The 16,529-nt window shown below is 57.9% G+C and overlaps 1 protein-coding gene and 1 long non-coding RNA gene across 8 annotated transcripts in view; one reads left to right on the forward strand and one right to left on the reverse strand.

Moving 5' to 3' along the window:
• The first annotated feature begins 275 nt into the window (after positions 1 to 275).
• On the forward strand, positions 276 to 9,104 carry LOC139083489 (uncharacterized). The gene is made up of 2 exons (XR_011540248.1): positions 276 to 700; positions 8,066 to 9,104. It is a non-coding gene; the product is annotated as an uncharacterized lncRNA (long non-coding RNA).
• Positions 9,041 to 16,529, reverse strand: part of IQSEC3 (IQ motif and Sec7 domain ArfGEF 3) — a 110,063-nt gene continuing 102,574 nt past the window's right edge. For 2 of the 7 annotated variants that reach the window (XR_011540239.1, XR_011540242.1), the window contains 3 exons: positions 16,091 to 16,140; positions 15,008 to 16,006; positions 9,041 to 12,717 (listed from right to left, as the gene is read on the reverse strand). Coding sequence is in view for 3 of the 7 variants with exons in the window: in XM_070620451.1 (XP_070476552.1) it covers positions 12,295 to 12,717; positions 16,091 to 16,140 (473 nt within the window). In the remaining 4 variants the exon portion in view is untranslated. The remainder of the gene's footprint in view (positions 12,718 to 15,007; positions 16,007 to 16,090; positions 16,141 to 16,529) is intronic. The other 5 variants (XM_070620451.1, XM_070620452.1, XR_011540240.1 and 2 more) reach the window with 4 other exon arrangements.

The following is a 16,529-nucleotide window of genomic DNA, read 5'->3' on the forward strand; positions in this document are numbered from 1 at the left end:
GCACCCTTCACAAGCAGGACAGCGCCCTCCCCCCGCCCTCGCGATGGAGGGACAGGCTGCGCGGCTCTCCTTCCCTTCCCTGGAAGCCAAATGCTTCCCACAGCCTTCTCCCCATTGCCCCGGGGGCTCCCCAAGAGAGTCGGCCAGCTTTGGGGCAGCCCAGCTGGCTGGAGACACGGGCCCAGGCGAGGCAGGCTCTCGGCTCCCCGCCGCCTCCCCCGAGTGCGCCTGCGTGGGGCCTGGCGCTTTCAGCTCGTCGCAGGCGTTTGCGCAGTTCCGCAGGTGGGTGGGGCGCCCGCGCTCTGCGCGCCCTGAGTGCTGAATCTCGCAGTCTCTCTGCCTCTGCGGACACGCATTGCCCTCTCCCGTTGTCCTCCGACCCACGTAGTCCGCCGGGACTCAGCTGCCGCGGCTCCCCCGGCTTCAAACCCACAGCGCGTGGAGGAGGGGCTCGGCTCGGCTCGGGGACTGCGGCGGCGGGCAGCGTGTCTGCGGGCGTTCCTCCCTCCAGCCCCAGCGCTCAGGGTAGAGCCTCTATGGCCCGCGGGTCCAAAGGGATCTGGATGGGGCGGGCTGAGGCTGGAGGAAACAGGGTGTCAGGGAAAGGGACTTCCAGCCAACTCACAGCTCCTGGGAACCCACTCACACTGGGTCCACAACATGGGCAAGGAGCAACAGTTTGACTCTTTAAAGTGCCCAGGTACTAATACAGCTGTGTGTGTGTGGGTGCGCGCGCAAAGAGCAGGGGTGGAGTTAAGCTTGGGATCCATTTTCGTCTCATCTCCTAGACTGTCGGAGTTTCAAACTGGTGGCCAGAGGCCTCGGCTGGCAGCTATGATTTGTTTGGCCAGTGTGATATTTAAAAAAAATTTTTAAGTGAATGACTTTAGGCATTTTCCAGTTTAACACAGGCTCCACCACTCCCTATTACTCACACCTGAACTTTTTACGCATTCATGTTTGAAGGCATTTGAATTCATAAAGCTGTGCTCTGGGGGAAGAACTGAGAACCTTTGGGCAAGAGAGGGAACCAGAACCCTTGCTTGAGCGGGAGGGGGAAACCAAAGGCCAGTGGTCTCAGGAGTCCCAATGTCTCAGAAGGGGGTAGTCGCAGGACGGCCACCAACTCTGTCTTGTTCATGTGTGGACTTCCCATTCTGTAGACCCTCTGATGCTGTTAATCCTGGATCAGTGACCCTCCCACCCAGGCTCTTCCCTTTCCCAAAGAAGGGTGGTGGCTAAGTTTAATTTCAAAGCTAGACCAAGGTGTCAGGCCACAGCAGCCCTCCGTGGCGGAGGGGACTCCAAAGCCAAAAAGAACTCAGTTGGATTTTCTGGTGTTTGGGATCGCTTCTGTAGGCAAAAGCATTTTTATCTTACTGTGGCACTCCTCCACTCTGTGAGGCTAAGCCTGTCCCCCCTTTCTTGGCACCCCAAGCTACCCCTGGGAGTCCCCCCTGCTCCCTAGGCTGGGCTTCCTCAGGCGCTGGCTCTCCAAGGCTGCTGGTGTCTTGGGGTTTGCTGTCCCCAGCCACTCACCTTGGTTCTCCCCTGTGTCCCCTTTGACAAGGCTGGGCCTTGGTGCTGGCCTGGCTTGGACTCTCCCCCTCCTGTCTCATCTGAGAGCCCCTTGCGGGGTCCAAGGTGTGGGTTACGCTTGCAGGAGCTGAGGAGTGGGCTAAGGTATGCTCAGTGCCCTCCACCCCCTGCCCCCAGGCTGGGAGAGTTCTAGGAGCTGAAGAGGGCCTTCAACTCTGCTGAGGTTGGAGCCCCCGCCCCCTGATGAGTGGCCTGACGGTGGGCAAGGTGGTGGTCTGTGTGTGTTAGGTCGGAAGGGCTGTCTTAACTACCGGGGCATCCCACTTCTGCAGCTTCCCAAACCCGGTCTGTGCAGGCCCCCTTAAGACAGGGCCTGGCTCTGGTTTGGGGCCTCTGGGAATCACCTGGGTGCCACCTCCAGCTGACCTTCCAAACCGCCCTCCAAGTCCAGCCCACCCTGCGGCAGACACCTAACTTCTGGTCAGGGTCTGCTGTCTCTGCTGCCCCCACAGACAGGAAGCATCAGCTGGGCCCTTTCGTTCTGTCCCAGTACTGCCCAGGGATGCAGGCTCTGGGTCCTCAGGTCAGAACTCCTCCCACCCTGGTCAGAGAGAGAGAGAATGTAAGCTGCCCAGCCTGTCAGCCTTGTAAGCCCTTGGCTGCTGAGGGGAGGGGACAGGGTTATGGGAATGGATTTGGGGCAGGAGGAGGGAACGGAATCATGTTGGGGCGAGAGGGACAGAGACTAGGAGGCCTGGGGGACTGGGATTCGGGAGGATGGAGCCTGGAGTTTGTGGGGCTAGAGTCGGCTTGCAGGAAAGGCTGGCATCTTGTCCTAGTATAGCCAGGGCACAGGAGGAGCTCCCTGGGTAACCCTTTCTGCCCAACTCCTACCTCCTTTTCCCCTTAGGCCTGTGGTGGCTGGCCTGAAGATGGCCCCCAGGGGTCCTCACCTCCTGTGTTCACACCCTTGGTCCACAGAGTGTGTGTTGGGATGATGGTGAGTGACTTCTGCTGCTGGGTCATCGAAGGCACTGTGGCTCCCACTTTGATCTCTGGGACCACTTGCTCTTGGGGAAGCCACTCGCCGTGCTATGTGGACACTCAAGCGGCCTGGCTGAGAGGCCCACGTGGAGGGAGCTGAGGCCTCTGGCCAGGAGCCATCACCAGCTTGTTAGCCAGGTGAATGAGCCACTGTGGAAGTGGATCCGCCAGCCCTGGTCAAGCCTTTGGATGGCTGCAGGCCTGGCTGACACTGGCTGCAACCTTATGAGGGGCCCTGAATTCCTGACCCGCAGTGAGAGGTAGTACGTTTGTGTTGTTTTAAGCTGCTGAGTTTTGGAGTGATTTGTTAAGCAGCAGTAGGTAACTAATGGGCCCCTTGCTTTCCTGAGTACAAGAGTCGTCCTCTTTGAGGGTCAGATGTGGCCCTCATCAGAGGTGCCCCTCAGCGCTCTGGGAAGGAGACCTCGCTGGTGTTCTTCCTGTCTGAGCCCCTTGCATTTCTCCCACATGCTCACCACTTCTGACCCTTCCAGAGCCCTCCCGGACCCTTCCCCTCGTCTCCCTGCCTCTCTCCCTCCACCCTAGTCCTCATGTGCCCGCTCCCTGATGACCCAGTGTGCGTGGCTGCCCTGCAGGTTTAGCTGCTCAGGGACGTAACAAGGGCCGATTGGATCTGACAGGGATGAAAAGCCTGTTAACCACCCGTCAATACAGAGAGGCCTGGGGAGGACGGCTGAGGACTGATGAGGGCCAAGCCTGGCAGGTCACATGGGGCTGAGACAGGCTAGAGCCCTGGGCCCTGGTGCCGTGCATTCGGGCACTCTGCTTCCTGTCTGACGACTGGCACAGTCAGGACATCTCGCAATGGGTCGGGGAGGCAAGTGCAGAATTGCCAGGTGATGCAGACAGAGAGAGGAGAGCCCTCGATGCCTTGGGTCCATCCACAGAGTCAGTACCCAACCCCACTGCTGTAGCCAGGATTTAGCCAAAACTCCAGACACGATCATTCTGAGGCTTTCTCCGCCCACACCCCCTCACCAACGCCCTGAGGGCAGCTGAGGTGGGATGGGAAGGGCCCTGTCCCTGAGGCCAGAAACCCCACGTTCCACGCCAGTGACGCCGTTGCCAGCAGAGGACAAGGCCTTTCCAGTGAGACTGCTCAGCTGCGCTCAGAGTCCAGCCTGCGGAGGGAGTGAGGGTGGCCACGCTGCCCCTGCCAAGCTGGTCCTGGCGAGTGTGGCTGGAGTCTGGGCGTGTTGCTGAGAGGAGGGTCCCAGGAGGAGATGGGGACAAGGACAGAGTGGCCAGAATAGGCGGGGGGGTGGGGGGAGCATAGGAGGAACGGCTCTTAACCGGCCACAAATTTTTCCTTTGTAGTAATTCTCAGGTTGTTTCCTCTTGATTCTTTAGGGCTTTTTACAGAGATAATCAGACTGTTCGAAATAATGACAGTTTTATTTCCCCGATTATCATTTCTTTCACTTTTCGTCTCGTCTTCCTTCACTGGGTGACTGGAAGTGGTGGTGGTCCTCCGTTCGTCCTCGTGTGGCGGGAGCGCTCACCTTTGCTCTGAAGCGCAGCCTTGAGCTGGGGCTTTGACGGGTGCCCTTTAGAGGACTATGACGCTTGCTTCTGTCCCAAGGTTGCTGGTTTTTTAAAATCAAGAATAAGTCTTGATGGGATATTAACTAGACTTATTGTGGTGATCATTTTGCAATATATACAAATATCAAATCATTATATTGTACACCTGAAACTAATACAATGTTTTATGTCAACTATATCTCAGTAAAAAAAGAGTAACTGTTGCATTTTATTGATTGCTTTTTCTGCATCTATTGAGATGGCCATATTGTTTTTCTCCTTTAATCTGTTCACGTGGTGAATTATATTAACAGATTTTCTAATATTTAACTATCTTTTAAAATTCCTAGTACAAACTAACTTGGTCCTGGTGTATCTTTTTTTATTGCTGTTATTCAATGCTAGATTCAGTTTCTTAATATTTTGTTTAGAATTTTGTATTTATGCTCATAAGCAAGAGTGGCCTGGTGTTTTCATTTGTTACATTGTCCTTGTTTGGTTTATTTTTTGTTTTTAGCTTTACACTAGATTCGTAAAAAGGCATTTGGAGATTTTCTTTCTTTTTGTCTTCTCTGAAAGAGTCAATAAGAGATTGGAACGACCTGTTCTGTCTGTGTGTCAGAGCATTTTGTAAAATCATCTGGCCCGGGGTTGCTTTTTTGGGGAGTAGAGGTGGTGGATAGATTTTTAACCACATACTCAAATTTCTTCAATGTTTATACAGCTCAAGTTTTCTATTTTCTCTTGAGAGAGTTTTAGTAAGATATTTTTTTGGATAGTGTTTATCCTGTGAAGGTTTTCAAACTTATTGCCGTGAAGTTTGTGGTTTATTGATAGTTTATTTGTGGTATTGTCTCTGTTTGGCGCCTCTGCAGTGTTGGTGGCTGTGGCCCTCGAGTTGGTACCTGTGTGATGCTCTTTTTCACCGTCAGTCTTATCAGAGGTTTGTCAATTTTATTAGTCATTTCCTAGAGATAACTTTTGGCTTTGTTAATCCTTTCTGTTGTATATATATTTTATATTTCATTACTTCTGCTTTTGTCTTATTATTGCCTTCCTTCTACTTACTGTGGGATTATTCTCTTGTTCTTTTATTCTTTAACTTCTTAAATAGTCCCCTCATCCGTAGCAGGAAGCAGGTGGACTGACTAACCTGTCTGCTGCCAGGTCCGGCACTGGGGACTCTGTGATTCCTTGTGATGGTGGACAAGGCTCCCCCACGCCTGCCTTCTGCTGCCCCGGGGGGTGGGGAGGCTACTTCCTGGCCCAGATGTCTTGGAAGGAAAGAGGACTGGGGGCTCCTGGGGGGAAGGGGCGGCAGGTCTGTCCAGGGAAGTGGGGAATGTGGGAACACGAGCCGGCTTGCCTGGTGGTCTCCTGCCTTCCTGCGGCTGGTTCCCACAGTTTTTCCAGAGCCTGCCTTGAGGTTCCTTAGGGTCATGGGAGCAGGAAGCACTGAGGTGCTAGGGCCTGGCTCCTGCGGTGACGGCGCCTGGTTCCCCAGGGAAAGAAGCCACCCAGACCTGCAGGGGGATGGGAGGAGGGGATGAGGAAAGAGTTTCAGTTCCTCATCCTCCAGCTCTTTCAGAGTGGAATTTTCCGGGTAGGACCAGTTCTGACTCCCAGCCAGGGCATGGGGCCTGTCCTTGGCCTGGCTGCCTTCCTGGGAAGCAAAGGCGGCAGACAAGAACTCAGCCTGTGACTCCAGGCCACTGGGCTCTGGCTGGGCCTCACCGTCTCCTGGAGGGCACACCTCGCCCTGCCTGTGAAGGGTCTCTCCCAAGACCAGCAGGGCCAGGTAGCAGCCTCTCCAGGCCATGCTTTGCTCTTGGATAGAGAGCTCTTCTGAATGCCTTCTTCCCTGGCACTCGCTATCTGCATCTGTGACCCCAGCCGGCTGCTACCTTGTCAGAGGAGAGGGAGTTGGTGAGAGGCAAGTAGAGCAAGTGAGGGGCTCACTGGACAGGGAGGTGACAGGTTGCCTGAGTCGTGTGGGGTCCTATGAGAAAGTAGCCTGAGCATGGGAGGGACAAGCGCTGGTGAGCTAAGGACCAGAGTGGGTGTCCCCCCCCTGAGCTGTTTGACCAGCAGTCGGAGGGCCGCAGCGTGCACGTGAGCAGCCCTGCCGCAGCTCCTCACGGGACCCTTGTCCCAGGCCCAGCATCTCGCAGCCCACAGCCGGACCTGTGCCTCCTGCTCCCTCTGCAGTGCCTTCCTTCAACGAGGATGCCGTGGGCCGGGGGCAAGTGCATTTCATCCAGGGTGTGGACGGACGTTGATGGATGGTGACTTCTGGAAGCAGTGATCCCTGAGCCACGTCTGTCAAGGCTTGGGGTGTGTGTGTGGGGGGAGGCATGCCAGGGCCCGCTGCGGTGTTCCGCCAGCCCTGCTGTGGGAGGGCTCAACCGTACTGGCCTGTGTAGTTCACTCTGAGGGGAAAGGTCGTCAGTGCGCGGGCCAGGTGGTACCAGGCCATGGAGTCCATACCCTTGTTATTTTAAATGGCAAACTCGAGTTGGCTTGGATTGGGGTGCGAGGAGGAGGTGGACAGAGCCAGGCCGCAGGCTGCCGGGAGCCGGCCCCTCCGCGTCAGGAGCTGCCCTGGACATTGGTGGCCCATGTTGGGCATCGGCTCCTGCCCGCCCTGTTTCTCTTCTGGGGTCTGCATGGCGGCCTGTGTCCTCCTCTGCAGCCACCCGCCCTGCCTTCTGGAGCCGCCTGACTGCCTGCTTTCGCTCCACTTCCTTGCCGTACGGTGACTATTTGTCCTGGGCTTTCTAGGAGAAGCCCAGTTTTATGATTTCTTCAGTAAAGGTTGTTTTTAAATGTGTTTAAGTAAGACTTAGTAAGAATTTTCATGTAAGTAAATTCCTACATCAGGAAATGGGCCTTTGGCTGTCTGACTGTCCCAAGTTTCTGCTTCTAAAAGCCGTGGTCATTCCGCCCGGTAGAGGTGGTCTCTGAACTGCTCACCCACCCTCAGCCCTGACCGGGAGCTTGTGGAATTTGCCTCTGTGGGCAGCTTCCCTGAATGCTCTAAAGGAGCTCCTCCCTCATGTCTTGTACCACCATCCGCAAGGTGAACACAGTCAGTCCATTGGTTTACCTTGGATGGCGCCGCCATTGTGAACTCCTCGAGCGCAGGCACTTTGCTTCCCTGTCACTGTGTATCCCCCACACCGAGACCAGCTCCAGGTGCTAGGTGTTTATAAGCTTATTGTTGGATTTTCCCAGATTCCCAGCACTGCACCTTGTTCTGGCCCATTGCTCTCAGCTGGAAACCCGCAAATCCCGGGACCCCTTAGTGGGAACATTCCAAGCCTATGGACGATGGGTTTAAGTTTCCTCAGCTAGAGGGTCATGACCAGGGAGACGCACTGACCACATCTGTCCATCCCCATGGCAGATGGACTCAGAGGGGCCTGGAACACGAGGGGCTCTGTCAGAATAGGATGATCTTCCTCTCTCAAAAGAGGGACGGCCAGTCCTTGTAGACGAGCTCAGGGCCAGAAGACTTGGAGAATGGCGACACCGCCCCACATCCCTGGACAGACAGCAGCAGGCCCTTTGGCCCTAGGCACTCTCCCATGCCAGGCTGAACTGGGTCTCCTCAGGATGCTCTCAAGGGACCAGTCCTCAGCTTCTTGGGCCAGAGAGTTCCCAGGGTGGGACAGGTCACAGCTGGTCCCAGGCTTCTGGAATTTCCCACTCCCTGAAAGGAGGGTGAGGTCATGTTCCTTTTCACTTCAACAGGGGATAATGGCGCCCAGCCTGGGGAGCTGTCTGGGTTTCTGGGTGCTCAGAGTTCCGGGCACCAGGAGAGCTGGATGCCCTCTTTGCAGGTGTCCCTGGACCAGCCGTCCCGCCCGGTTGCTTTTCTCCCATGGTGCAGCCCCTCTGATGCCTCAGCTTCACTCTCTCCTCCCTCCCCTCCCAGGAGAAATCCCCCTGCGTCCAGCCCGTCCTGGAGCCTGATCCGAGCACTGCACGCGGCTGTGGATGCTCGCTCGCCCAAGCGCCTGGAGTCTCTCTTCAGCCTTGATTACAGTCTTCTCTCCTGCGTTACAGCCACTTGGCTGTCACCTTATCTCTCTGCAGAATCTTGGCATCTCTTCCTGCTCCCAGCAGGGGACCTGGCACCCTGTGGGGCTCGATAAATGTTTGCTCCATTGCACTCTATGGCTCCAGGCACTTTTCCTGACAGTGTGCCCCCAATCCTTTCACTGGAGTCTGCCGTGCCTTCCATTTCAGGAAGAGTACACCCCGGGGCTTGGCAAACCAGACCACACGATTGGAAAGTCAGGCTTCAGGAGCTGATGTCTGGTGAAAATCAGCTGAGGCTGATGATGAAACACGGTCAGTGGGACCTGACCCTCCAACATACCCCTGCTCTCCACTGCAGAAAGCCAAGCTGTGCAGACGGGGTCCCAGCCGCCATCTCACTCTGCCGGGATGCTCACAGGCAGGTGTGGCGCTTCCTCCCTCCAAAGCTGCCCCTGGTCTCCACTGAGACCTGCTGTCTCACCAACTGGCTAAAGGCTGAATGTGAGTGTATGTGTGTGCATGTGTGCGTGTGTTGGCGGGGATCACATTCCTGGCCCTCTATCCCCAGCTCTGACCTAGTGCCCACCTGTCAGGTGACTCCCCACACCCATGTGTCACGTATTTAAGACGGGGCTTCCTAATCCTGTCACATCGAGGCTCGGAAGTACATCACCCTCGGAAGTACGTCACCCTGGCGACGGGATGACGCCACTACAGCCAAGGAGAGCAGCCTGGAGGCTGGCGGCCCCGCAGAGACCCCAGGGTGAGGGCGTCAGAATGTCCTCGTGCCTCGGACTCTTGCAGTTAGATGCTCTGATCTAAGGTGGGCCCTCCCTCTTGGAGAACAAAAGAAACAGAACCGACACAGTTTGCTCAAGTGACATATTTCAATATAATCTCTAAAACTCTATGAATTAAACAGATAAAATACCTCTGGGCTATTTTGTTACAAAATATTTGCCATTTGGATTAGCTGCTGGGTGCAGCCACCCTGCCTTTCCCTAGAGAGGTTTCTCTCCCATGGGGTGAAGGGTGTATGCAGGGAAGAGGGAGAGCAGCAAGGAGGTGAGGACAGCAGGACACAGGGACGGACGGACAGATGGTCATCAGGAAGCCTACTGGGCACAGAGACATTCTGCAGGCTGTGGAGGGACAGGGGTGGGGGTCAAGGGCCTGGGGCTGATAAGTGTGTGCCTTTGGACACAGGCAGGCGGGCTTCCAGGTCAAGCTGCCAGGGCAGGACCTTGCTCCAGGTCTGAAGGTATGACTTGCCCAAAAGTGGGTGGGAAAGCCAGTTTTGTCTCCCACTTCTGATTCTGGAGTTGGGGCCAAATGGATAAAATTGAGAGAGGGGCCCAGGTCCCCCAAAGTAAGGCCTAGAGAGTTGACAGAGCAGGGCCATGTTGGGGTCACTGGGCATGTACCCAGCAGTCTGTGTCCCGGAGTTCAGTCAGCACTCCACTGCCCCTCGGCCTTGGGCGACCAGGAGGGCCCAAGAGCCTCTCCAGCTGGGCCCTCTGGGAGGGCTGGGGGCCTGACAAGGCCCTGCATGGGGAGCGGCAGGAGGCTCGCTCCAGGTTTCTTGGTGCTGGGCTCTGGGGACTGGGACAGTTGGGTCCCAACCTTAGCCTGGTGACTGATCGGGGAGGGAGGTTACAGATGCTGGGAACTCTGGCTTCCCTGACAGTGAGGAGGGCCAGCTACACCTGCCCTGGCCTTCAGGAATTAAAAGCCCCTCACAGCTCAGGACCAGCTCCATGTGCTGCTGACCCCAGGGTTGTCTGCTTCCTAGGCTGGGACTCCCAGTGCTGCCAGTGGGGCCCAGGGCAGCCACCACAGCAGCCAGGGGTAAGCCCCTACCTGGAGAAGGACAGTGAGATGCCTGAGTATCCAGGGCCTCAGAAAGAGACAGGCTTCATGCACCTGCCAGCCCTAAGACCTCTGTGGGTCCTGCCTGGAAAGTTGGGGCTTCAGCAGAGGTGGGGGGAGGGGCCAGAGCTGCCCATCAGCTGGGAGGAGGGTACTTGGTCAACTGGAAGCACTATGTGAGCACGGTGGGCACTGTGCCCCTTCCTCGGCAGCCCCTGGCACTTGTGGTCCCCACCTCATAAACATATTTAGGCACCTCATAACTCCTCTTCCTCCATAACTCACTCCCCGCCGCCCAGCCGTAACTCCCAGTCTATTTGCAGCCCCCTCATTCAAGATCATCCACTGCATCCTCACAGCCCCGGTGCCTCCTGAGTCCCTGACACCTACTGCCCTGGCCAAGGGTGTCAGTCGTGTCTGGATTCGTGCACCCCATCTGTCAGCCACTCCGTTCCGAAAGGCTCTGATTGGACTGGACTCTGTTCCAGAAAAGGCACGGGAGAGGGGCCAGGGCAACAAGGAGGGGAGAGCAGATCTGCTGGGAGCCACAGTGGGAGGAGACGGCAAACTGGTCACGAGTTACGGAAACTGGGCTGACAAAGACAGGGCCGGAAATAAACTTGCTGAGTGACATCATAATGACACCTGGTGACCACACACGTACACATAAAACTAGGCCACCTGGAACCTCTGAGAGCGGGGGAGGAATCTGTGCCTCCCAGCCCCGGGAACTGCAGCTGGGGTGGGGCAGGGCAGGGACAGCGAATTCACTTTAGACCTGGCCAATATTCTCTTCCGTCTCTTGGAACACTTTGATAACGGGCTCCAAGTGTGAGGGGATCTTAGCGAAGGACAGCAGTGAGCCGTTGGCACGGGATCGGAGAGGCCAGCCTGGCTTGGGACGGACACCTCCTGAAAGGGCCATGTTTGGGCAGCCATGGCACAACCCCTGAGGTCTTGGAGGCTAGGCTGCCAAGCTCCACAGGGCCCATAAAGGTTGGCTCTCTGATTCTGCTTGACCCTGAGGTCAGCAAGCCTGCTTTGCTCTCCTTTGCACTTTTGAGGGTGTAGGGGCTCTTTCGGCCACCCATGCTGGCGGTAGGGCTGGCACCTTGCAGGAGGGGCAGGAGTGGGGAATCTAAAGGATGGGGGGCTGGTTTGGGATGGCAGCAGGGGAAATGCAAGCGCCCCGGAGCACCTGGCCCTCCAGCCCACATCCGCATCCCAGTCCCTTACAGAAGCTGCAGACTGCAAGGGAGCCCTGACTCGGGTGCACACCCCCTCTGCTGGCTGCACTTGCCCCCGGGGACATCACTGCCTGGCCCGGTTTTCGCATCGACAATGGAAGAAATTAACCTGGTTCTGTGCATGTGTTTACTCTTATGCCCCGTGCACACTTTGCCTTGGCTGGGTATTATCTGGGGCTAGAGAACTAAGAAACTCTTTAAAAGGTGCATTTTGCAGACATATGGCCTCATGATTCCACAGGCCTGTTGAATTGACCTAGTGAGAGCTGAGAATGGTCCCTGTTTCCCTCCTCCCTTCTCGAAGCTTTCCTGGAGTCTGGGCAGCCCTGGGCAGGCAGGGCCCCAGCTCCTGAGAAAGCAGGAGAAAGCCCTGGGAGGAGCCAGAGGATGTGGTCAGGACAGCCGACATCCCTGGGGATGGAGGAGCAGCCTCTTGAGACCGCGGGCTTGCGGGGAGGGGCCAGCGGCAGCAGAGAAAGCCCCTTCTCAGAACTTCCCCCAACCTGGCCCCTCCAGCGATCCAGGGCCAACCCTCCTCCACCCAGTGTGGTCCCTAGTGCTGGGATGGTGAACCAGACCACCTACTGTCCAGTGCTTGGGTGCTGGCCACCCTGCCCCTCACGCTCGCCCACCCAGCCTGAGTCCTAACAGACTCAGGACCCAGAAGCTGGTTAGGCCCTCAGCTCCTGTTTCCTCCAGTCCAGGTCCAAGTGGTGGCAGGAGGAAGGGGAGGCCTGGCCATGCCTGGCTGTGGAGGCCCTGGGAGAGTGAGGTGGTGTCTCCAGATCTGGGGGGAGGGGTGCTCGATTGAGTAAGGGAAGCATGGTCAGGCGAGGCAAACCCAGGTGCCAGGGATTGGGGTTCTCGCTCCAAAATGACGGTGATTGGTGACCAGGAACACAGCGTGCCAGGGCGAGGGGAGCAGCGAAAGGGCAATCGGGGCTGCTGGGTGCAGCCCAAGGCCCGGCGGCCAGCCCTCCTGGGACCGCAGTGTGGTGGGCAGAGTCTACACTAGGCTCCTGGAGCCGCTGGAGTACCGGCGCCGGTGCAGCAGGGAGCCGGGTGGGCAGAACTGGTGAGGGTGGTTGTAGGGGGGCGGGGGCGGGGGCAGCGGAGGCTGGTGGACCTTGATGGGGGAGCCTGGGCCACCCAGGGGTGTGGAGCTGCAGGAGTCGGAGGAGGACGAGGCATAGCAGGAGAGAGCCTGGCTCAGCAGGGGCTCCATGCGGGCCAAGCAGGGCTTGTCCAGGACAATGACCTTGACAATTTGCTGGCACTGCACCAGGGTCCCCGGGGGTGTGGGCGGCGGCGGCACGGGCTGCTCCCTCAAGGGGCTAGGCTGCAGGTCTGGCGGTGGCGCCGGCGCTCCCCTCTCGGCCCCCAGCCCGGAGCTGTGCTGGGACGTTTGAAGCCTGTTGTGAATTGACACCTAGTTTAGAAACAGCCAGAGAAGCATGAAATGTTACAAGACTACTTCCCAGCTGCTAGGACTGGCTGCCCTGAGCCTCCCTCCCGGCTGCCCCGGCTCCTGTGCCCATCAGGTGTTCTCAGCCCTCACTTTGCCTGCGCCCCATCTTTCCACCCAGAGGAAAACGGGCTGCCAGGAGTGCTGACCCTGGGTGGAGCAGGAGACTGTGTTCTGCCCCCGACACTGAGCAGCCTCAGTCTCCTCATTCGTGAGACAGGCGGTGGGACCAATGGACTCGAAGGCTCTGCCTAGCTCTGCAGTCTGAATTCAGGGATCTGCTGGGCGGCTTCCCATCTCCCTCTCCACCAACTCTGACCTTGAAAAGCAGGGGTGACAGCCTTTGCCCCCTCCCTGCCTCCCAGGGGTGTGTCGAGGACAAAGGGAGACTAGACACAGACACAGAACCAAGCATCTGTGAGCCTCTCGAGCCCCCTCCTCCCGCCGGCTCTCTAAAAGGGGTAGCTCGTCATCACTGTTGACATCATGAGGGCACCCAAACCCCAAAGTGGCAGGGGCCCCTGCAGGGTGATCTGGACCTGCCCCATCCTCCCAGACTCTCTAAGGCCATGAGCACGCATTTGAGAGCAGCCAGACAGCCAAGGCCAGTCAGGTCCCCAGCTGCCTTTCTGGCCCAACCTGGGTCCTGGTTAAATTTGTCCCGCTGCAGGAGGGGTATCCCAAAACGACTCTAGTGTGGACCCCCTGGGTGGGGCATGAGGAGGTGGCCGCCTCCCCCAGACCATGGAGGTCACTATGAACTAGCCTGGCCTCTTCTCACTAGCAAGGGAAGGTGGAGGAAATGGGTGGGAGGCTAGGGGTTTAATTCCTCATCCCTCCAGCACCCCAGCCTGTAGATGGGACACAGCACAATCCCCTCCAATGCCTGGGCCCTCTGGGGGGCGGCTGAGACCCTGCCCTCTGAGGATGCTTCCTGCCGCTTGTGGGCACCGCGACCACGACCCGCTGCTCAGAGCATAGGGCCGGAAATGGAGGCTGCAGGGGAGGGGACCTTATCCCCAGGCACAGGCCAGGATGGCCCAGCTGGAAGCTATCTCAGAGCCTTAACCCACAGATCCTAATCCTATTTATTGGCAAAAGGTGTGACTTTAGGGACCACCCCCTTCCTGGGTCTGTGCACTCTGGATGGGCTGTTTCCCTCTCCACAGGCTCTTCACATGCGTTCTGTCTGCCCCTTCAGTGGTCACAAGCCCCACCGCCGTGCTGAGCAAGCTGCGGGCTTCATTCTTCAATCTCAACCTCCAACTCAGCAGCATTTCCTAGGCCTGAGATTCCCCCAAAACATGAAGGAGCCCCGGCACCCCTCACGGCCCTGCCAAGACACCGGGCAGGCAGAGGGCACAGCTGAGGCCCGCCTCCCTCTTGGGGAGCCCTCTGGTCCCTAGTTGGGCAGAAGGCCTCTGTCCACCGTGCTGGAGGGGACCCGCTCCTTCCCCCACCTGCTTGTGTTCTGAGTTATCTCCCAGAAGAAAGGTGGCCTGAGACAGCGGGGGCAGGCTCATCCCCTTCTGTTCTTGCCCACTAGACTTGACCACTGCCCCTCCCCAGGCAAACACTTGGCCGCCCCTGTCCAGAGCCACTGGGCCCTCCTTCTCTTCCTCCTCAGCTGCTCCCCACGCAGCCCAGCTCCCGGCCTCACCCTGCACCTCCACTGTCTGCACCCTCTCCTCCGTACCCCAGCCTGGAGACTTTATCTTTAATGGTCAATACATGAAAAGCAGGAAGTGACAGCAAACCCTTCTCTCGTTCCCACCCCCTTCTCACCTCCCAGCTGATGAAAGAAGAGAGAGACAGAGAGAGAGAGAGAGAGACAGAGAGAGGGTGGAACGTGAGCAGCAGGTCAGAACAGCTCAGAGAAGATGGAGAAGCACCTGCCAGAGCTGGCTGGGCCAGGCAATGACAGAGAGAGGGCAGAGGACCGAGAGCTCAGGGTCCAGCTGAGGGCCCGGGGCGGCGAGGCTGCCCTCTGTGCAGGGGAGCAGAGCTGGCAGGGCCCTGGGACTAGCTGAGGGTGGCAGCCTTGCAGATAGCCACATGGCCCTCTGGGCAGAGTAGGAGGGGAGACAGGGCCATCAGATTGCTTGTCCTCCCTAAGCACGTCAGGCTGAGGCACGGGCAGGGTTGGGAGACCAACCCGGAGGGCTGGTAACTTCGTGTGTTTATCTGCAAGGCTAGAGAATGGGCAGCTGCAGGAAGATGGGGGGTGGGGGGGGGCAGGGGATGGAATACCCACCCTGGGGGCTTGTCAGCTGCTGGGGCAGGAAGCTCCTCCGGTAAGGGTGCCTCCTCCAGACACAGGTGTGTGAGGGGTGGGGGCCGCCGGGAGAGAGAGAGAATCTGGGCTCCCCTGGGGGATCTGGGGCTTCCCCGAGCTTAGCCAGGCTGGGGGGCAGGGCTCCTCCCTCAGACCTCAAAGTGGGGTTTTGGAGTGGAAGTTGGGAAGGGGGGTGTCTGTGTGAGCAGCTAGCGGTCCCTGGAGGCCTGGCAGAAAAGCAGTGAGTGGGGCTCCTTGGGGTGCAGGGGGCCAGTTGGGGAGGAATGGGGCCCAGCAAGTCTTGTAGGGGCAACTGCACAACCCTCAACCTGGGGACACTTGGGAGTCTGGCAAGGACCAGCTGCTGCCACTCCTTGCCCCGGTGTGACCTGGGGACGGCATCGCCTTCCATCCAACATGGACAGTCTTCAGAGTCATCGGCTGTCCCCCTGGGGACACCCCAAGACAGCCCCGACCCTACTCTGCCTCATTTCTCCTGCACACGGTCCTCCCCCATGCCAGCTTTCCAGACGGACCAGCTGCTCCAGGGAGAACTGCCCCCCGCCAGGTGCCCCCACTCTCCAACTTCTCCAAGAGGGGTCTGACTGCTCGGGGACCGGACATGAGGGGTGATTCTCTGGAGGTGCCCAAGCTCCCTCCGCGGGAGGACGGGGGATGCGGGGCAGTGGGTGGGGTTCTCTGAGGCAGCAAGTATGAGGGCTGCAGTGGGCAGTGTGCTGGGGAAGTGGACTGCGGGATTGGGAGGGCTCGCCATGGAGGTGTCATGGGCGTCCTCTCCACGGTGTGAGCTCGGCCAGGAGGGTCAGCGCGGGCAGCCCGGCTGGGGAAGGGGCAGAAAGTACTGTGGCTTAATTAGGCGCTGGAACAGCGGTGATACCCATGCTAGCAGTAACTTTTAATTGTATCTCTTGAAATTGGTAAAATGGTGAGTCGGGCTGGGGAGGCATTGATTAATACCTGAGAAGAGAAACAACAGAGACGGTGAGAAGAAGGACAAGTCGGGGACGAACCACTCACCTGGGCAACCAGGCCTCCACTTACCTCCACCGTGCTCTCCGCAGGCTTCTCCCCCAGCGCGGCTTCCCTTTTGGCTTTGAATGCAAAGAGCACAGGGCTCATTCTCCACTGGTCCCAACGTGAATCCCTACTTCCCCCCAGGACCCCCAACCCAAGCATCCCTGTAATTAGCTGGTGTGACCGAGAGGCAGCCGGGGCAGTGCACCGTAAGTCACAGTCCAGTTCTGCCACTTAGTAGCTGTGTGACCTGGGACAAGATGCTACACCTCTCTGGGCCTCCACAGACCAGAAGATCTTTCTGATGTGGGCATTGCCGAGTCTAATTTACCCACAGTCAAAGCCTTCCCGATATGGACTGTGGAAATTGGTTATGAGGTGGCATTGGTTCTTGGGTCCCAGAAACACAAGGAGGCTCTTCTGTGTGTTTGTGGGCATCATGTTAATCTGTCCCCTCCAGTCGCAG

Source organism: Equus przewalskii, chromosome 5 (assembly GCF_037783145.1).
Source record: "Equus przewalskii isolate Varuska chromosome 5, EquPr2, whole genome shotgun sequence".
Lineage (NCBI taxonomy): Eukaryota > Metazoa > Chordata > Mammalia > Perissodactyla > Equidae > Equus > Equus przewalskii.